We start from the raw sequence: 22,279 nt of genomic DNA, 5'->3' as shown, positions 1-22,279 counted from the left end.
AAAGGCAGTTTTTATGGTCTTTAAGATAGAATCTAAGATGGGCTGTGAACAATTTGTAAGAATCTGAAAGCAGAGGCTGCCAGAATATCTTTCTCAGCTGAAGTCTTAATGCCTTTACCCTATGGGAAAATTCTTTATGGTTGTAAGAAAGGAAGAATTCTCAAGACCATTTAGCTGATTATCACTCCTCACTTTCACCTTCCAAGAATCTTTCTATTTGGTTAGAGTCAAGCTGCTGTTTCAGAAATAGAAAACCACATATCTAGTAAATGAAGTAATTTAAGTGTACAGTTCAGCAGTAGGCCCAGTCATAGTGTAATTATGCCTTTGTGGCAGTTAAGTTAAGCAATTTCAATGTGTTCACAATTATCTTTTGAACATACTTTGTCTTCATTCTTAAATATGATCTTTCACTCTATTATAGAAGGTGTTTTTAAGATTCTTTGGTCTTTGTTGTTGGTTTTCTGCATTTTCACTCTGATGTATGCAATTTGGTATTTATTAGGCTTCTTTAATCTGTGGAGTAGTGTCTTTCATTAGTTCTGTAACCATTTTATATTCACATATTGCTTCTGCCCCATTTGCTCTTCTTTACTGCTTTAACAAACCTTTTTACTGTTCTCTATGTCTCTTTACTCTGTTTTTCTATATTTTGGATAATTGCTTCATTAATTGTCAGTTATTGCCAATTTCTTATTAAACTCATCCACTGAAATCTTAAATTTAGTTATTGTATTTTTTTAGTTCCTGAAGTTCTATTTGGTTTCTACCATTGTTTTACAGTTTCTTATTCTCTGCTATTAATTTTGAGGCTTGATTTTTATTTCTTTAAATGTGGTAAGCATAGTTGTTTTATAATCTCTATGTTTAATTCCCCTTTCTGAGTTTCCCTGGGGTCTGTTTCTGTTGTCCATCATTCCTGCTGTTTTACTTCCCAGTTCACCTTTACCTTGAGGGTGTATTTCTTTGTGGTACCAGATTAAGATGCAAAGGGGAAGGAGATGGTTCAGACTCCATATTATGGGTGGGTTCCTGGCTTTGATTTGTTTCTGTTGCCTCATAAAGGCACTAAACTGTAGCTTTTAGTCAGAGACATCCTCAGTATAATAAAGTCCACTTTTAATATTGGGCTTAATTTCTGGTTTTCACCTTCTCCTAGATTTTGTCCAAATTCTTTACTATCTTGTTAGCTTTATTTTGTTAAGAATTATTATTATTTTTTTAAAGTTTCTAGCTTTTTTAGTATAGAGATGGAAGATTGATTGGTCTCAATTACTTAGCCCACTACTGCCAGAAATGAAAGCTCTCTTTATTCTGGTTTTTGGAATGTGAAATTTGTGTGACTTTTGGCCCTGTTAAAGATGATTTGTCTTCATATACCTAAAATTTCTACCATTTTTCACAGCCTCCATCAACATTAAGCTTCCCTGATGCTTTATTCTAGTCTTTTCTGAACTCCTTAGTGCTTAGCATCTACTCCCCTTATGGCATTTTACCTGCTTTTCCTTAAATTGCTCATGTGCCAACTATTAGGGTGGAAAGCCTAGTAGGTGCTTATGGCTCGGGTGGAAAAAGACTTCTCATGCAGAGAGTGCAATATGTAAAAGTAAAAAGTTTATTTTATCTTTTAGAAGGAGAGAGAGAGAGAGTGGAAGAGGGAGGGGAGCTTGCGTGGCCTCAGAAAGAGAAGGGGGTACCAGCAGTGAGGTGAAGTGGCTTGCTGATTTTATGGGGACAAAGAGAAAGGAAAAAGTGATTATTGTCTGTTGAAACTGAAGCAGCTGTGGAGTAATTAGCTGGCAGCTGTGCGGTGTCAGGTTGTCCATCTGTCTTCCTTTTTCTTTGCTTCTAGAGACTTGGTTATCTCTGAAATGTAGTCAGGCTTATTCCAGGGGTGTGATTTTGCCCCTAAGATATGGTTTTGGGACTGATAGTGAGGCCTTGAGTTAGCTCCCCTGCTGTCTGTCCCGTGGCTTCTCCGGAACACCTTGAGGCTACACTGACAGATTCTAAAGGCCCTGTGCTGGTGAATGTAAAGAGAAAGATTTACATTTCCTCCCTGTCTGTTTGGTTCCTTTCAGATGTGTGGGAAAACGGAATTCTGAGGGGTGCCTGCGGGCCTGGGTAAGCATTGTGTAGGGAGAGCTCATGATTGATCTTCAGGTGTTTTTAGGAAATTGCGGGATTAGATATTTTCCTGTTATTTCACCAACCTTCTCTCTTTTACTGAATAAATGCAAGTTCCTCACTTGCCTGTTTTGTACATAGCACTGTACCTTGCACAAGAAGGTTCTCTATAAAGATTTGCTTCCCAAACTCCCAAAACTGAATTAGTTGGCCTCGTATAGTGTAATGCAAAACCTTTTTTTACTCTGGTAGGCCGAGGCGGGCGGATTGCTGGAGGTCAGGAGTTCGAAACCAGCCTGAGCAAGAGCGAGACCCCCGTCTCTACTATAAATAGAAAGAAATTAATTGGCTAACTAATATATATAGAAAAAAATTAGCCGGACATGGTGGTGCATGCCTGTAGTCCCAGCTACTTGGGAGGCTGAGGCAGGAGGATCGCTTGAGCCCAGGAGTCTGAGGTTGCAGTGAGCTAGGCTGATGCCATGGCACTCACTCTAGCCTGGGCAACAAAGTGAGACTCTGTCTCAAAAAAAAACCAAAAAAACAAAAACCAAACTTTTTTTAAAGACATGTGAGCCTTGCCATGTTGCCCAGGCTAACCTCGAACTCCTGTGCCTGAGCAATTCTCTGTCACACCGTCCAACTCCTGAGTGGTAGGGATTACAGGCGCCCACCAGCACACCAGCTACCTTTTTTTATTCCTTATTTTTTTTTTATTTCACAGCAGAATGTAAAGCTAATACCTTATTTACTATTATTTTTTTAAATTTGCTTTTAGAGTGGAGTTATATAAGGTTGAGGAGAGGGCGGATGGAGTATTATTTGGTGTGTGGGCTAGGTTCTAAAGCCAGCCCAGATGGCAAAATAGTGCATACTCAAAGCTACCCTTGAAAATCTCTTATGGAGGCATCACTTTGGATGTAGGAATACAAGCATTGCAAAATTACAACATGGCCAGTGTGATCTTGTGAAATATATATTTGGTCTTTTTTCCAGTCTGCTAGCACTCAACTCCTAAAATCCTCGGAATCTCCAAAGTGCTAATTTGTCTTTTTGTATGCTAATGAGAAGATTGATGGCTGGCTGCCCAACTTTAGGATGGGGGCTGGTCACTGGAAAGATCCAGGCAGGATTTGAAGGTTGGGACTTTCAGTTTCCCACTACAACCTCTGGGGAGAGGAGAGGAGCTGAAGGTTGAGTAGGTCACCAGTGGCCAATGATTTAATTGGCTGTGTCTGAGTAATGGAGCTTCCATAAAAACCTGGGTTTGGAAAGCTTCCTGGTAGGGGAACATGGGGAAGTTCCCGAAGGGTGGTGTGCCTATAGAGAGCCTGGAAGCTCCGTTCCCCCTCCCACATGCCTTGCTCTATGCATCTCTTCGTCTGTATCCTTTATAATATCCTTCATAACAAACTGATAAACGTAAGTAAAATGTTTCTCTGAGTTATGTGAGCTACTCTAGCAAATTAATGAAACTCAAAGAGGGCGTTGTGGGAACCTTGATTTTCGCTGGTTGGTCAGATGCACAGGTGAAACAGCCTGTGGCTTGTGATGGGTATTTAAAATGGGGGGCAATTTTGTGGAATTGAGACCTCACCTTGTGGGATCTGATGCTATCACCTGGTCCATGGTGTCAGAATTGTATTGAATCAGCTGCAGAATTGGTTGCTCGCTTGGAACAATCCCCCCCCTCCCCACCCCAAGTCTTCTGTGTTCATTGTTGAGTGAGAGGATAGGAGAAGTACCTCCTATGAACCCCAAATGAAGTAATTGGTTTGCGTTTAGGAGTCATTAATATGTAAAAAGTACAACTAATGTTAGAATCATCCATATTGAGAGAGGTGTTTGTATTCGAGAGGTACATGTGAACTGGGGAACTGAAGGTCAGCTAAGGGAACCGATACTTAAATTAGTTCTCTATTTTTATTCTTCCAGTGTGAATACGTGAATCAAAGATAAACACACATATGATGACACGTTACTCTTGTACTATGGAGATACACATATATTATTATTATTATTTTTTTTTTTTGAGATAGAGTCTTGCCCTGTTGTCCGGTCATCAGCCTAGCTCATAGCAACCTCACACTCCTGGGCTCTTCCTGCCTCAGCCTCCGGAGTTGCTGAAACTACAGGCATGCAGCACCATGCCTGGCTAATTTTTTCTTTTTTAGTGTGTGTGTGGGGTATCACTCTTTCTCAGGCTGGTTGGTCTCAAACTCCTGAGCTCAAGTGATGCTCCCACCTCCACCACCCAGAGTGCTAGGATTACAGGTGTGAGCCACCTCACCAGGCCTATATTTTAATTTACTGTGTGTTTCTTAGATGCCTAGAAGGTTGCTACAAATTGCTCCTTATGGTAAACATTTTATTTTTATTTTTTTATTATTAGTTTTTGAGACAGAGTCTTGCTTTGTTGCCCAGGCTAGAGTGAGTGCCGTGGCATCAACCTAGCTTACAGCAACCTCAAACTCCTGGCCTCAATCGATCCTTCTGCCTCAGCCTCCTGAGTAGCTGGGACCACAGGCATACGCCACCATGCCTGGCTAATTTTTTCTAGATATATTGGTTGGCCAATTAATTTCTTTCTATTTATAGTAGAGACGGAGTCTCGCTCTTGCTCAGGCTGGTTTTGAACTCCTGACCTCGAGCAATCTGCCCGCCTCGGCCTCCCAGAGTGCTAGGATTATAGGCGTGAGCCATGGCGCCCTGGCCGATAAACATTTTAAATATGGATTAAGGCCTGGTGTGGTGGCGGCTCACTTCTGTAATCCCAACACTTTGGAAGGCCACGGTGTGGAGGTAGGGAGGTGGAAAGATCACTTGAGGCCAGGAGACCAGCCTGAGCAACATAATGAGACATCGTCCCTACAAAAAATAATAAAAAAAAATTAGCCAGGTGTGGCAGTGCAGGCCTGTAGTCCCAGCTACTCAGGAAGCTGAGGCCGGAGGATTACTTGAGCCCAGGAGCTCAAGGTTACAATGAGCTATGATCACGCCACTGTACGTGGGTGACAGAGCAAGGCGCTGTTTATAAAAAAAAATAATAAAGTAGATTAAATTGCTTATTCTGTATTCTCACTTTTAGATTCTTTTAGTCTCCTCTGCTACTGGAGTATGTTAAATAAGCCTCAGTGTTAGAAGATTGACTACTTTTGTCTATTAATAAGTACTAACAGAGTGCTCTGAATAGTTGTCATTCTCTAAAGAAGTTTCATAATATAGGAAAAGTTGGCTTGATCTAAATTGAAAACCGTGTTCTTTATTTGTGCCAGTTTGAAACTTTTAAGTTTGGACAAAGTGATTGTATCTTGGTAGAAGTGCCTTCTGGCCAGAAAGCAGTCTTTATTTGGAATATAGTTGAGTTAACCATATGGGAAATTCCTCTTAGTTGCTGTCCTGCATTTTGAAATACAATATGACTTGAATAGCAGGGTAAAAAATGTTGGAAAGCAGTAATCTGTATTTATGGACAAAAGAAAATGCATTGGGCTATTGTTTTTGGTACTCAAAGTGAAGTCTTAGAACACTATAACACAGAAATCTGATTCCCCCTGGTGTATTTTGACGTGTATAATCTCTAATTTTAGAATTAGGAGGGTATGGTGGCCAGTGATGTAAACATGTAAGTAGTCTGCCATCACAAAATTCAATTCCATAGGAAACCAGATCTCATTAACTTGTATCTTGGCACTAGCTAAATGTAGTCATTTTTCAAGTCAAGGATAGCAATTATTTGGGGAGCAGCAATGTAAGTTTTGTATTTAAAAAATTGTACAGTGTGCTATATAAAATACTGAGCCCATTTTGTCCTGTTACCTTGGAAATTAAATACCACAGTCTTCAGCGTAAACACAGTAGTGCAGTGTTTAACAGTTACTTTGCTTTGAAATATAAGAACTTTGTTTTCTTGGCTGTCAGGCAAATTTGAAAACCGTGTTCTTTATTTGTGCCACTTGAAACTGTTAAGTTTGAACAAAGTGATTTTGGTTTTCTATGGATCCACTATTTGAAAAACTTAAATAATCCTTTTAAAAATAATGTAATGTGTAGTTTGATAATTAAACTTGAGTCACCTTTAAAAAAAGCTATGTGAGTAAAGGAAAGTTGACAGCATTTACTTTGTCTAAAATTGAACACAGTGAGGACAAAATAAGCATTCCCAATATAAATCCTCTGCATTTCTGTGTGGATCTCAATAGAGCTCCATAATCCTAGGTTGTTTGTCTTATGTTTTGTTTTTAATTATTCTAGCAAACAAAAGGGAAAAATAGGAGAATTGTGAAAATTTGCCTAGCCTGTAGGAATTAGAAGTTAACACAGTCCAAATTCCTAACTTCTTCACTTCCAGGTGGGCAAGTTGCAGGTACTTATCATCTCCCCATTGCAGAATAAACAGCCATTGAGTATTTGACACTTCAAAGAAAAATGCTGTGTAGGGTACATACTAATTTCTCACTATAAGTGAGCATTTTTAATCAGTTGAAATTAAAGGAAAGTAGCAAAAGTTACTCTTGAAAGATGGTATCAATTATATAATATAGTGAATGATTTAATTTTTGGTCCTTTGTTTCCTACTGCACAAACAAATCATATGCTATTTGAATAGAATTCCCTATGGGACATTGAATCTTCAGCAAATACTTGTTTGATGGTACCATTCTCTGTAACATACATTGAACAATACCTAGGAATAATCCTGTGAGAGCATTCTTTCCTGCTCAGATTCTTTAACTTCTCATGGTTGGTTTATTCAGTAAGTATTTATTATATACCTAATATATGTCAGACACTGTGCTAATAAGCACTGTGAATAAAAAGCTGTTGGAATAGTCCTAAATGATAAAACACAATGGATAAGGGTTATGGTAGACTTAATGAATGGCTGTAGCAGGAACACAAGGAAAGGAAGCCTGTATCAACTACTCTAGGAGGTCTTGGAAAGCTTCCTAAGGGAGGTGGTCTTCAATCTGATTCTGGGAAGGTGGGGCAGGATTTTGCTTGGAGTGAAGAGGAAGTAGGGCATTCCTGGCAGAGGAAACAGCCTGGGCAAAGCTACACATAGAGGTGAGAAGGTATACTGAGTGGTTCATTATAGCTTTCAAGCAGTATGTTTGGACAGATTGAGAAAGGTGGGGGAGAAGTAAGACAGGGTCATGGAGAATTGTGCTAATGAAAATGAACATTCCTCTAGGCAGGTTTTGTTCCTTGGGGGACTTTTGGCAGTGTCTCCAGACTATTTATTTATTTATTTATGTACTTACTTACTTACTTACAGCTGGTGTGGCTGAATGGATGCTACTGGCATTGCATCTAGTGGATAGAGGCCACTTACAATGCACAGGACAGACTATAACATAAAATTATCTGGCAGAGAATGTCAGTAGTACTGAGGTTGGGAAACCTGTCCTAGAGATACTAGGGAGTCTTTGGAACATTTTAAGTGAGGCAGTAGATATTAAAGTTGCCTTTTAGAAAGATCATTCAGCTGATGCTGGGGGGGGATGGATTGAAAGGGGCTAGAATAGAAACAGGGAGGCTAATGGAATGCTATTGCTGTAGTCCATGCAAGATGAAGCCCTGAAAAGGGATTAGAAAGAATGGGATGCTTTTCCTAAAAACAAACAAACAAACAAACAAAAACAGAAGAAGAAGAAAAGAAAATAGATTAAAAAGAGGTTACTGTGAGCAAGACACAACAGAACTTGGTGGGGTGTAAGGAAATGAAGAGGAAAAAGGATTCTAGGTACATGTCCAGGTTTCCAGCCTGGGAAACTGGATTGATCCATATTTGTCCCCTTTAGTACTGCCGTCTACCTATTTTATTCACTTTGGTAATTTATTATATACACTATTATCTGGTATAACTAGTGCAAGAGTACTAAGTCTTAAAGTTTGTTTCTTTTATACACCTCATAGACTCTAGCACAGTGTTGGACACATGGAGTTCAGCACAGTTCTGAGTTTATTTAAACTAGAAGGATGCCACGGGTTCCCACCCTAACAGAACTACTTATAAAGTAAAACAGTAAAATAGAGACCCACACAAAAGGGAAATGTATATGTATTAATACAAATTTTGGGAATAATCTTTGTTAAAGTGAAACGTGTGTGTTTCCTGATTTCTCACAGTTTGTACTTAAAAATATTTTGGTTGGTTATTTATGTCACTGATTTATTCCCCCTCCCCACTCCTTGAGTATAGATAGTATTTCTCTCCTATAGCCTGTCCAGAGCTTAGCATAGTTCCTTGTAGTAACAGCAAACCTTTCAAAGCATTTTTAATCGTGTGCCAAACACTGTGCTAAAGTGCTTTGCCTGAGTTATCTTGTTTATCCTCACAAAAGCTTTATGTTGTGCAGTACTTGCAGTACTATTTGAATCCCATTAGTAAGTAAGTGTAATCTGTGGCTGAGGAAACCAAAGCCCAGAGAAGTTAAGTGACTTGCCCAATGTCATATAACTGGTAAGTGGTGAAACCAGGTTTTGAATCAAGGTCTCTTGATTTCAGAGTCAATAGTGTTTATCTTTACCTGTACTACTGAAAAGACCTGAATGTGTCTGGAAAAGAAATAGTCTGAATGTTATCTAGAATACTCAAAGGGGTATGTTCACCAACACTTTCTGTCCCTATCTTTGACCTTTCCTAATGTAGAAAGATGACCAAATTAATTAGCCAGGGTGACCCTGGCAGCATTGGAGGGAAAGAGAGAACAATAGCGGTTGAAGTGACAGGGAATGAGGATCTACAGAAGAAAATGCAAATTGAAAAAAGAGGTGGATAAGGCAGTCTTTGTGTTAGCTAGTCCCTTTTAAACTCAAAAAAATTAGATGTGTGGTCATCTAATTTGGCTTATTTATTTTGGGATCAAGGGAATCAGAATTTTGATACTAGTGTTTTCTAAGTTCATTAGTTTTGACCATATAGCTGTTTTCAGGAAACCAACCCACTGAAAGCTGATAAATAGTTTCTCTGTCAAATTCTAAAGCCCTTGTCTTTAATTTTTTTTATGTACTTTTGCCTTATTTGTTATTTTCATTAACCAACTGTAATTCTTGGTTTTGTCCCTGTGTGTGAAAGATGGTAATAAATAGCACAGACTAAGCCCATTTATGTACAAGTTGAATTCTAAACTTAATAGAAAAGATTGATGAAAAAGAGAGTAAGAATTTCTTAAAATCCCATAAATTTGTCTTTTCCCAAAAGTGATTTATAAATGCTAGGAAGGTTCTTAGTTCTCTAAAATTTCTATTTTAAATGCAATCTCTTGTTTATACATACCTAGAAAATATGTAAAAGGGAGACCCTTGAATTTCAGGTATCTTTGTTAAAGTTAAATGAAGGTAGATTCTTTTTCCCAAAAACTTAACAAGCTATGAAAATTAAATAAATGATTTTACTTTCTTAATTTTCATGTATAAGAATAAATATTAGAGTTTCTGAGTTCTTATTTAGGTGGAAATATAAAAGGCTTCATTTTGGCATATTGGGAGGTTTTTTTAATTATTATTATTATAATAGATATTTTCTTTGTTTTTTTTTTTTTTTTTTTTTTTTTGAGACAGGGTCTCGCTTTGTCACCCTAGGCTAGAGTGTAGTGGCGTCATTATAGCTCACAGCAACCTCAAACTCCTGAGCTCAAGTAATCCTCCTGCCTCAGACTCTTGAGTAGCTGGGAATAACGGGCATGTGTTGTCATGCCCGGCTAATTTTTCTATTTTTTGTAGAGACGGGGTCTCTTGCTCAGGCTGGTCTCGAACTCCTGCCCTCAGTCCTCCTGCTTCAGCCTCCCAAAGTGCTGGGATTACAGGTGTGAGCCACTGTGCCTGGCCCTTTTATTTTCATTTTCAAAAATGTATAACAAGAATGAAGAGATGCATTTAATGGAATGCCAGTAACATTGTTATATTCTAGTATTTGTTTCCCAGGTTTTAAATCATATAATCTGATAAATTCACAGCTTTGAGACATTATTATTTTTCTCTATCTTGTGATTAAGGCAACTAGAATATCTCTTAGAAAAGCAACAAATTAGGAACATGGGAGTTGTCTTCAAACAACTGAAGCATTGTCTTGATAGAAAAGATTTGGTTCCTTTTGTGTAGTCCCAGTGGATTAAATTTATGTGTGGAATTTATAGGAAGACAGATTTCACTTCAGTTTAAAGAGGAACTATCCAAACACATCTGCTCAGAGAGGGTATTGCCTGCTGTTAAAGGGAGTGCAGTGGTCCATCTTGAAGTTTTAATATATGAGTTGTTTGACAGTTTCCTGGGTGTGTATGGTAGATTCGAGTGTGTATGGTAGATTCGGATGTCAGGTAGGGTATCATATTAGGTGGGCTAAAAGGACCTGTCCCACTCTGAATTATTTACCAGGTAGTGTAGGGTGAGGGGAAGAAACCAAACAGCTAATACAGGGTGAGAACGGAGAGCAAATAGCTATTAGAGGACAAGAGAGGGGGAAAGTGAGCCTTTGTTATGTTTCTCCCATCCATTAGAGTCCTACAAAGTTCACATTTTCTCTTAAATGCCAGAGACATTTAAGAAATTGTTGGCTCTTGTTTCATGAGAGGTTGTTCTGCAGAACTTGAGGAATTTTTGGCATGATCACAGAGACTGAATAATTCTGCTTCTGTAATAAGCCTGTGGCTGGAGACATGAGTGATGCTAAATCAGAAGTGTCCAGGTTGTGGGCTTTAGGTGGGAGCAACAGCTTTTGTCAGTTGATTTAGTTTTCTTTCTAGTAATTTTCAAAATTCTCTCATTACTTTGAACTAAACCTCAGCAACAGTAGTATTTGGGCTGAGACTATTCTTTTGTTCTGAATGTTTTGGTTATCTCAGCTTCTATTTCCATCTTTACTAAATAAAAATATTGCATGAACATTCTCTCAGCACTGGAAGTAGAATTAGGAAGAAAGCTCAAATTGACATGTCCTTGTTTTCAACCAAGATCTAGTGGGTTCTGGGGAGGAGTATGGTGAAGTTGGTAAAAGTATGAATTTTTGATGTCAGGCTTGAGTTTGAGTCTCATCTATACCATTCACGACTTGTATCACCTGGGACAAGTGACTTAAATTCTCTGGACCTCAACTTCATCTGTAAAGAGAGAATATTTCTCATAGGGTCAATGTGCATATAAATGACATAATATACCCAAAAACTAGTACGTGGTAATACCTCGTAAATGTTAGCTGCTTTATTTTTGTGGTAGCAGTAGAAACTTATTTCTCTTTATAGAGATCATTTTGGAATGGACATTAGGTTGAATATGTGCCTCCTTGTTGGGGCGTATTGCTGTGAATAACACATAACGTGTCTGAGTAGTGGGTTAATTCCACAGTTCTTCAAAAGGAAAGAAACCTCAATGAAAAGCAGAAAGAGGTGTAGTTTAAAAGAAATGATACTCTCTATCTTTATTTCCTTCTCCCCTCTCCTCTGAGGAAAGGTGCAGGTAGAAATAATAGACTTGGGAATCTTCTGCATCAAAATACGCATAAAGTGGTTGACGTTATTGTGGGAGTGAGAAAATGATTAAAGATAGAATCTTAAGTGGCACAGACAAGGAGTTTATAGGGAGGGAGGTCTGGAAGAATATAAAGGAGGAGTTAGCTTAGTATCCTGGAAAGTACGTTGAACTTGAAGTTGGGAGATCCAAGTTCTTCTAGTCGCACATTCTGCATTCATGGTTTGTGTACCTTCTCTGCTGTACAGACTGGACTCGATCACTAAGGCTCCCTTAATACCTGAGACTCTCCATCTGAATCTACCTGGAAGCAAGAGCAGGTGAATCAAGATAGCGTAATGCCCTAGAAACAGGAATTTCAAGAAGGAACAATGTCAGACAGAAATAAAGAAGGATGAGAACTGGGAAAAGGATGGGGTGCCCAGGAGGCCAGTTTGTCTGGATTAGAGGGACGGAGAAATATCTGCAATGTGAGATTGACTGTGGAACTCCAGGTGATGAGATTATTCCAGGTCCTCTTGCTAACTTTGTAGATACCATTGATGCCAATAAAAACTGCTGAAATATTAGGGAAAATGTAATTGTATGTTTTATCAATGACTTATATATTTAACTATTTGAGGGTTTTTTTCAGTTCAAAGTTAGAAGAGAATTTTTACCCTGTTGCTGGGTGAAACAGAGAAACTCTCCTTGTTTCTGTTTAGAATCTTAATTGAAGTTCTGACTTGAAATGATTTTTTGTTTTTTATTTTGTAGATTGTTCCATTATGGATGGAGGGGATGATGGTAACCTTGTTATCAAAAAGAGGTTTGTATCTGAGGCAGAACTAGATGAACGGCGCAAAAGGAGGCAAGAAGAATGGGAGAAAGTTCGAAAACCTGAAGATCCACAAGGTATATAGGCTTATAGTTTGGCATTCACCATAAGTGTCTTTAATCCTTAACACAACCCTGCAAAGTAGGTATTAATTGGTCAGTACTTTATTATTTTATCATTATTATTATAATTATTATTATTTGTTTTTTTTTTTTTTGAGACAGTGTCTCGCTCCGTTGCCTGGGCTTGAATGCCATGGGGTCAGCCTAGCTCACAGCAACCTCAAACTCCTAAGTTCAAGCAGTCCTCCTGCCTTGTCCTCCCAGAGTGCTAGGACTACATGCCCAGCAGTTGTCTACACTTTAGTGTTGAGGAACTGAGACTCAGGGGGGTGAAGTAACCTGTTTAAGGCCCTCTGTAGCTGGGAGCAGAGCCAGAATACTCGTATCCTCGCCCTTTCTTGTCTACCACACTTCCATCCAGGAGATTCTGCTATATAGTCCATTTATATAGGTGGATCCATGGTCTGAACAACCAAGAACATTGCTATTGTGGAGGGTTTGAGCTGACCCCTCAATCGGTCAACTGTCTCAGGCCATTGGCTCTTTGACATTGACAGTTGGCTTTGAGAACTACTGGCCCCTCTCTGAGGTCCAAAGGGTAACTGTGGTATTTGTCCTATTTTTGTGTTAGCCTCACCCTCAGATCATGCAGAGACTTGACTTTATCTTCAAAACCCTTTTTGATTCCAAAATAATATTTAAAAAATTCTAAAGTATGTATCTCTCCTCCTCCTCTCTTACCCCTCCTTTTCCTTTCAGAATGTCCAGAGGAGGTTTATGACCCTCGGTCTCTATATGAAAGGCTGCAGGAACAGAAAGACAGGAAGCAGCAGGAGTATGAGGAGCAGTTCAAATTCAGTAAGCTTTGGGAAAATACAGTTCAAGGACTCTGCAGGGTCTTTCTGATGCACTTTTGCCTCATGCAACACTTTTCCTAACTAACTATGGAATTGTGTTGATTACCTAGTCTCCAGATGCTCATTTGGTAGAAAACAGAAGCCTTCTGCCTTCTAGACCACATTGAATATTTTTGTTTAAGGCTCAAGATACCCATTTTAATTCTATGCTAATATCTAGTAATGGGAAAAATGCCTTGATTTTTGTGTCATGCTATCTATCCAAAAGCCATGGTGTTTACCAGTTCTTTCTTCTAATTCCCTGAAGAATCTGCTGTTTATTAAAAAAAGGAAAAGGAAAAATCGTATTTTCCCCTTTAGCCTGCTAAGTGTTCCTTGTTTAATTATTTCCTCAGAAAACATGGTAAGAGGCTTAGATGAAGATGAGACCAACTTCCTTGATGAGGTGTCTCGGCAGCAGGAACTAATAGAAAAGCAACGGAGAGAAGAAGAACTGAAAGAACTGACAGAATACAGAATATCCTTTGTACTTGGAGAGAAATCTGTCAGGTGTCTGTTTCCTGCTCAGTAGAAGAGGGTTTTCTACCCAGTGATCTCTAAAGTCTCTTTAAACACTGGTATTCCTAGGATTCTGAGTAGCTGGCAGTGATTTTGGGGGTTTGTGTTGTGTGCAAGAATCTGTTGCAGTCAAGAGTCCACAGCCTTTAGGATTAACTAAAGGCATAAATCCTAATAGTCAGTACTTGCCTGTGGGATTAGTCTCTGAGACAGATGGACAGTGTAATCAACCTCATCCAGGGGAGAAATTGGCTTGAGTTTTAAAAGGACATGTTTGCAACTTTCCTATGTCCTTAGTAAAATCTTCCCCACTGGTACAGCATGGTCTTTCCCCATAGAGGGGCTGATAAAGCAACAAAGATGACTTTGCTTTGGCTCAGTGTTGCCTTTTGGGATCCATGTGAATGTCTTGATAGTGACATCCCAGATGTAACTTGGCTGGATCAAAATTCTCAATTCCATGTCACATCACCCCCACTGGCATCACACTGCCCTCCCCCAAAGTTTCTTCTTTTTCTGGACTTCCAGTTCCAGTAACTGATGGTGGTATGCCTCCAGGTGCCTGGCCTAAAAACTGCTTCCAAAGTGTACTCCAGATCTCTCCAGTTCTTGCTGTCTATACTGCCACTGCAGTAATCATAGATTTTGCTCTGGACTCCTATGACCATCTAATTCGTTTCTGTTTCTACTTTCCCTTGATAATCTGTTCTTTAGCAACAAAAAGAACTTAAAAACATACATGGCATCCTATCAGTTTTCTGTTTGAAACACTCTAGTGCGTTCCCCTTTGCATTTAGACTAAAGTCTAGATTCTTTATCAGGCCCTGCAAGGCTCTGTATGATTTAAGCCAGCCTATGTCCCTGTTGCATCTTTTTTTTTTTTTTTGAGACAGAGTCTCACTCTGTTGCCTAGGCCGGAGTGCTGTGGCATCAGCCTGGGTCACAGCAAACTCAAACTCCTGGGCTCAAGCAATCCTCTGCCTCAGCCTCCTGAGTAGCCGGGACTACAGGCATGTGCCACCATGCCAGGCTAATTTTTTCTATTTTTAGTTGTTTGGCTAATTTCTTTCTATTTATAGTAGAGATGGGGTCTCGCTCTTGCTCAGGCTGGTCTTGAACTCCTGAGCTCAAACAATCTTCCCACCTCGGCCTCCCAGAGTGCTAGGATTATAGCGTGAGCCACCATGCCCGGCCCCGTTACATCTTGAAACCACTCTTCTTCATGCTGACTGCACTCCAGCCTGCTGGCCTTCTTTATGTCCCCCCTCACCAAGCTTTGTGAATCCATCTCCAGGCCTCAGGCTTGCTGTTTCCTCAGCCTGAAATGTTCTACCCTCAAATTTTACAGGGTTGGCATTTCATGGCTCAGGTCTCATCTCAGCTCTCCCTTGTAGAGAGCTTCCCTAAGCCACCCATCTAAAATTGTACCCACACCATCGCTGTCTGTGATACCATTTTTAAATAGCATTTGTCACTATCTGAAAGTCACCGTTGTTTATTTGCTTACTGGTTTGATTATCTCCTTATTGCTGGAATGTAAAGTAAGCTCCATAAGAACAAACTATCTGACTTGGTCACCTCTGATTTTCTTAGTTCCTGGCATATGGTAGGTTCTCAGTAAATATGTGAATAAATTAATGAACAATTCATAGGAGATGTTAATAAGGCCACTTTAACTTGTTTCCTCCCATGAGGAAGCTTATTTGGATGTTTTCAAACATTTATGTTGAGTAACCTCACTAGTGTGATTGAACAGCCTTCACCTCTAAGGTTGGTGATGTGTTAGTTGGTATTTTCTTGTAGCGAGTGTGGAGTAGGTTCCATTAAAGAGTTATGTGGGAGAAAATGTAGACAGATTCCCTGAGGTTTGGTTTAGATCTGAACTGGTAGCTTCGAGTCCCAATTCTGTTAGTGGCATTCAGGTGCAACATGAAGATAGGAGTTAATGGGAAGTTACACCTCAATCTCGACTGTAGGACTGAGACTGATTCTTCTGAATTCCCCCTTCCCCCACCCTGATGACCCCCGAATATTATGTGTTTGTAGAAATGGGCAGATACGTGTATTTCATTGTTTTCAATGAAATGAAATGACACACAGCTTTTTCCTCTAAGGAAATACATTGGTTACACTTACTGGCTTGAATTATGTCTTGTTTTATGTTATGAGACTAGCAAGTAAGACATACAATGTCTCGGAAATCAGCATTCTGCCTAGTGGTGCTGCGAGTGTGAGATGCCCTTTGGTTTTAAATTAAAGGGAAAGAATGAACAGGGCAGTAGCAAGGAAAAGAAACCTTTCTGGCCTGATAACATTGCAGTACAACATTGAAGAGGCTCCAGGGATATTGGCTTTAATTGGGAACTTGGAAAGTTCTGTTTAGAAATACTGAAGAAAAGCAGGCCTTCCAGCTTACTGACTTATAAAATGCACTAATCCCAAATGCGCAAGTAGCCAGCAACATGTTGAGATAAGAATTGAAAGATTAGACATTTGTTTATTGAAGCTGTAAATCAGAAGCTAGTTCTTGGCTTTGCTTGATTATATGATACATTTTATAATGTGATACTTCTGAATACAAATAAGCTGTGGTTTGTCCCATGTGAACAACAGAACTCTTGTTCTTTCCTCTGGCGTTAAACCAGTATTTAGCAATATTTTGTCTTTTTAAAACTTTGAGATTTTTTTTTCTTAAATGCCTCATCTAATGAATTCCTTGAGATTTTTAAGGTGTGTTTACATTTTCAAAGCATTTTCAGGGAGGGGCTTAAGTGGCAAAAAAATCACTTAGGCTTTGGATATAGATCAAAAATAAGATTATTACCACCACCTCCGTTCTTACCCCCCGCCAAAAAAAGTTGGGGGTTTTCTTCACTTTGAAAGAATAAAAAGTAAAATGTTGGGCTTTGTCTGTGACCTGGTATTATAAATACATGTGTGCTTTTGTTTTGTTTTTTTTCCATTTTTGTTTCATCTTTTAAAATTTCATATTGAGAATTTTATTTGAGAATTGATAGAGTTATAGGTAAAAATCACAACACGCTAATGGTTTTTGGCATTCTCTACTAGGTAGATGAAATCTCTTTTATTTTTTTTTTTATGAAAATGAACAATTAGTATTTTTTTTTTTTTTTTTTTTTGAGACAGTCTCACTGTGTTGCCAGGGCTAAAGTGCCTTGGCATCAGCCTAGCTCACAGCAACCTCAAACTCCTGGGATCAAGCAATCCTCCTGCTTTAGCCTCCCGAGTAGCTGGGACTACAGGCATGCACCACCATGCCCGGCTCATTTTTTCTATATATATTTTTAGTTGTCTGGCCAATTTCTTTCTATTTTTAGTAGAGACAGGGTCTTGCTCTTGCTCAGGCTGGTCTCGAACTGAGCTCAAACAATCCACCCGCCTCGCTCCCCAAGAGTGCTAGGATTACAGGCGTGAGCCACCTCACCCAGTCAATTAAATTAGTATTAAAATGTTTTCTGTTTCCATGATTTCCTTAAAAACAATAGGTGAAACTCAGAATGGTACTGGGCATTATACATAATCCACATTGAATACTGCAAATTTTTAAGGTAGCTGGTGTCCATAGAAACAGAGTTAGGCTAGGTGTGGTGGTTCACACCTGTAATCGTAGCATTCTGGGAGTCCTAGTGGGGAGGATTGCTTGAGGTTAGAAGTTCGAGACCAGCCTGAGCAAGAGTGAGACCCCATCTCTAGTAAAAATAGAAAGAAATTAATTGGCCAACTAAAAATATATAGAAAAAATTAGCTGGGCATGGTGGCACATGCCTATAGTCCCAGCTACTCGGGAGGCTGAGGCAGTAGGATTGATTGAGCCCAGGAGTTTGAGGTTGCTGTGAGCTAGGCTGTTACCATGTCACTCTAGGCCAGGCAAAAGAGCAAGACTCTGTTGTTTTTCTTTTTTTTCTTAAGACAGAGTACCTGCAGAGTAGTTAGCATTAGAATTTTCTTATTTCTGATACCCAGTTTTCTCCATTGTTCAAAGATACAGACAAACAGTCTAGACAATATATGCCCTACCTCCTGGGCTAGTAATACATGCTTCTTAGATTTCTTGGGCACTAGATGTCACTGTTGTTCCAGTAAGGCACTCCTGCATCTTAAATAAGCACTTGCAACGTGGCGGAAAACTTCTGTTTAATAAGTTGTTAGAGCATAAAACGGAGGAATGGGTGGGGGCTGGTGGACATGACAAGCGAATGTGACAGACCTTGAGAGCCAGAAGTTGGCATCTAACATGTAAAAGTGATGTTACAAGGGAACTGGTTATGCTTTGTATTTATTTATTTTTTTGAGACAGAGTCTCACTTTGTTGCCCAGGCTAGAGTGAGTGCCGTGGCGTCAGCCTAGCTCACAGCAACCTCAGACTCCTGGGCTCAAGCGATCCTTCTGCCTCAGCCTCCCAAGTAGCTGGGACTACAGGCATGCAGCCACCATGCCTGGCTCATTTATTTATATATATATATATATATATATATATATATATATATATATATATAAAAATTAGTTGGCCAATTAATTTCTTTTTATTTGTAGTAGAGACGGGGTCTTGCTCTTACTTAGGCTGGTTTCGAACTCCTGAGCTCAAGCAATCTGCCTGCCTCGGCCTCCCAGAGTGCTAGGATTACAGGTGTGAGCCACTGCGCCCGGCCTGGTTATGCTTTTTAAAACAGCCTTTTATTTCTTGTGTTATATTTGCACAGGGTTTCTCAATAAAATAACCTTGAGAGAGTGTTTAATTAATTTATTTTTTAGAGACAGAGTCTTGCTGTGTTGCTCAGGCTGGAATGTAGTGGTGTGATCATAGCTCACTGTGCCTCAAACTCCTGGGCTACAGCGATCCTCCTGCCTCAGCGTCCCAAGTAGCTGGGACTATAGACATGTGCTACCATGCATGGCTAATTGTCTTTATTATAGAGACAGAGTCTTGCTATATTGCCCAGGCTGGCTTTAGCCTCCCAAAGTGGTGAGATTACAGGAGTGAGCCACTATGCCTGGTCGAGAGAGTGTTTAAAACAGACTCTTGGGCTTCTAAAGAGCCACATTTAGTAGATTTGGGGCAGGGGAGGGATTTGACTTTTTTTTTTTATTATTTCTTGAGACAGAGTTTCACTCTGTTGCCGAGGCTAGAGTGCCATGGCATCAGCCTAACTCACAGCAAACTCAGACTCCTGGGCTCAAGCAATCTTTCTGCCTCAGCCTCCCAAGGAGCTGGGACTAAGGCATGCACCACCATGCCCAGTTAATTTTTTTCTATATTGTTTTTTTTGGCCAGTTAATTTCTATTTTTAGTAGAGATGGGGTCTTTCTCAGGGTGGTCTCAAACTCCTGACCTTGAGCGATCCTCCCACCTCAGCCTCCCAGAGTGCTAGGATTATATTCGTGAGCCACCACGCCAGGCTGGGACTTGACATTTTTAATGAGGATTGGGTGATTCTGATGTTCCCTTGTCCCACCCGGTACAGCAGGATTTAGTCTTCATGATGTCTAAGATTGAATACCACTGATAATCATAAGGACATTCTCCAAAATTTCCTTTTACCTTTGGAGTGGAGGAAAAGTACATATTTTCAGAGATGCCACATTTTTTTCTGATTCCTTTATATTCCTTAAGATCTTTCTTTTCTCTATCAAGCATGATATTGGCAATGTCTTTGGTAATAGCTAGTTTTCTGGCTGTGCTCAGATTTTCACTAAAAATCCAAAGAAAAGTTGGCTTTTCTGTATTATTTTGGGCTTGATGTGCTGTCTTCCTCTGTGATCACCTTCATTTCTCTTTAAATCAGGTGGATTTAACTGGTGGAATAGAGAAGAGGGGCATTTTTTTTTTTTTGTAAGTAGGCCAGACATTACATGGCACAGCTCAAGGGCTAGTGGGTTGTATCTGTTGTCCTTCTCTCAAGTTACCATTGCCCTGTGATAGCTCTTCCTTTTACTTGGTTTGATCCTTAACGTGTAACTCACAATAATCTCAAGAAGGTTGGAATTTCTTCAGAAAACAAGAAGGAAGTGGAGAAGAAAGTGGCTGTGAAGCCTCTAGAAAGCAAGAACAAGTTCTCCCAGGCAAAGCTGTTGGCAGGAGCCGTTAAGCATAAGAGGTCAGCCAACACTCACACAGCTTAGATTTCCCTCTGGCCATGTACTCTGAAATGTCACTTGTAATGGTAGCCAGAGCAAAAGGTTACCTAGCATAAGTCTTGGTGAAGATCCTTTGGTGTGCTCAGCTCTTGTCTCCCCTTCCAGATTTGGTGTTTTCTCTAGCCTTCGGCCCTGTCTCTCTGATCATTCATTCCACAGACATAATAGCTACTCCTTATTGGGCACCTGCCGTGTGCCAGACATTGTGTTAAGTGCTTCCTGTGCATGATCTTATTTATTCCTTGGGTGCTTGAGGAGGTGCCTATGAAAGTACAGATTATTGTAATCCCTGTTTTACAGATGAGAAGACTGAGAATTTGAGGTTGAGAACCTTGTTTGTTCAAGGTCACGTAGTAACATGAGAGCTAGAGTTCCATATTCGGGCGTCTGTGTTTCTAGGCAAGGTAGGTAGCAGGTCCTGTGAAAGGATTGGTGTTGGTGCAGTGAGAGCGAGGAGGAATAACATAGCTGCCTGGTGGGGAGGGTGAGGAGGAAGAACATAGCTGCCTGGTGGGGAGGGTGCGTGTGCTCATGTTGGGGAAGTCAGGGATGACATCAGTTGATCAGGTAAGACAACTAGGGTTTTGACAGTAGAGACAAGGGTGACAACAACAGCCTGGGGGCAGGGGGGGGGGATGGGATAGTTGCTGCAAAGGCATTGTGGCCTGAAAGAACAAGGCAGCTGTGAGGGGTTACAGACCTGGCTGTGGCTGTGTTTGATGGATGTAGGAGTGGTAGCGCTACCTAGAGGTTTTGATGAGTCCTTTGTGTTTGCTTCTCCCTTTCCAATCCTGAAATGGCACCAGAGTGATTGAATCTGGTCATTTCGATTTGACCAACTAATCGATGGGCAAAACGATGTTAAGTTTAAGTGCAGTCTATTAGGAAAATCAATGGAGTAAATTGGCAACCGGCCATATGTTTTGAAGGGAGTGTTTTGATGCAGTCTTGTGGTTTGGCACACCATCCATGTGCTGCAGATGTTCCTGGGAACATTGCCTACGTGTAAAAATGTCATCATGGTACAGCAGCAGAAGGGAGGAATGTCAGTGACTTGCAAAGGGCTTGTTATCCAAGCTATGAATTATTCTTTTCAAGTTCTCATAAGCTTTCCTGCGAGGCCCAGTGTCTTTCAGGATTTGAACCTGGGTCAGTTTTACTGGACTGTGCGGAAGAAGGCTCTCCAGGTGGGCAATTAGTTACCTCTTGGGAGTGGTCTTGCTGCTGGCAGTAAGGGTGTTGGAACTATGACCTTTAATCCTTAGATCACCTTTAGAATGGGCTTTGTGTTAGCTCATTTGGTGACTTGTGAATAAGCCCTTTTGGGTTTTGAAAATACATCATTTAATATTGATTTGTGTAGCAAGGTGATGAATTAGTTTCCTGGGGCAGGAGTTCCCAATCCCTCTGGCCCTGGGTTTATTAGAATTACCTGGGAGTTTGTTAATAAAATGTATTTCCAGGCCTTACGCTAATTCTGGTTCAGGAAATTCGGAGTGAGTTCTGGGAGTCACAATTTTTAAAGTTCCATGGATGATTCTGAAACCTGATGAAAGTAGACACCACTGGTGTGTGTTATGTTATGCAGCATAAAAACAAAGCAAGCACCTATTCTTTAAAGGAATATTCTTTGTTTTCTTCTAGGTTTTTTTTATTTATTGTTATAAACAACTGACAGATATCTAGCTCATTAAGTTTCAGCCTTTTCAGTTATAGGTATTTATACTATTTATAAAGCTTATAGGTATTTATACTATTTATAAAATTTATAAAGCTATAAATTTTCCTCAGTTTTCAGTGTATATAAGCTTTGTGTTTCCTTCCCTTTTTTTCCTCCCCCCTATTTCCTTCTAAGTAGTCTTAAATATCCATTATGATTTCTTATTTGACTCAGGAATTATTTAGAAGTATATTTTTTAAATCTCCATATTGCGGTAACTACATTTCATTGGTTCTAAGATAAACCTTTTTTCCCCCATGCTTCATTTTACCACCTTATACTCAGGGTGTTTTAGGGTATATGAAATATATTTATCTTTTGTTATTTTCCTTTTTTTTTTTTTTTTTTTTTTTTTTTTTTTTTTGAGACAGAGTCTCGCTTTGTTGCCCAGGCTGGAGTGAGTGCCGTGGCGTCAGCCTAGCTCACAGCAACCTCAGACTCCTGCTGCCTCAGCCTCCCCAGTAGCTGGGACTACAGGCATGCGCCACCATGCCCTGCTAATTTTTTCTATATA

At 39.9% G+C, this 22,279-nt stretch overlaps 1 protein-coding gene across 1 annotated transcript in view; it reads left to right on the top strand.

The window, feature by feature from the left end:
- Positions 1-22,279, top strand: part of PSME3IP1 (proteasome activator subunit 3 interacting protein 1) — a 35,474-nt gene that overhangs the window by 1,204 nt on the left and 11,991 nt on the right. The window contains exons 2-5 of the mRNA XM_075995666.1: positions 12,352-12,489; positions 13,234-13,332; positions 13,727-13,849; positions 19,873-20,005. Coding sequence (XP_075851781.1) covers positions 12,363-12,489; positions 13,234-13,332; positions 13,727-13,849; positions 19,873-20,005 — 482 coding nt within the window. The 5' untranslated portion in view covers positions 12,352-12,362. The remainder of the gene's footprint in view (positions 1-12,351; positions 12,490-13,233; positions 13,333-13,726; positions 13,850-19,872; positions 20,006-22,279) is intronic.

The sequence above is a fragment of the Microcebus murinus genome, chromosome 20 (genome assembly GCF_040939455.1).
Source record: "Microcebus murinus isolate Inina chromosome 20, M.murinus_Inina_mat1.0, whole genome shotgun sequence".
NCBI classification, from domain to species: domain Eukaryota; kingdom Metazoa; phylum Chordata; class Mammalia; order Primates; family Cheirogaleidae; genus Microcebus; species Microcebus murinus.
Note: the sequence above shows the minus strand (reverse complement) of the source record. Positions and strands in the feature narration are given on the sequence as shown.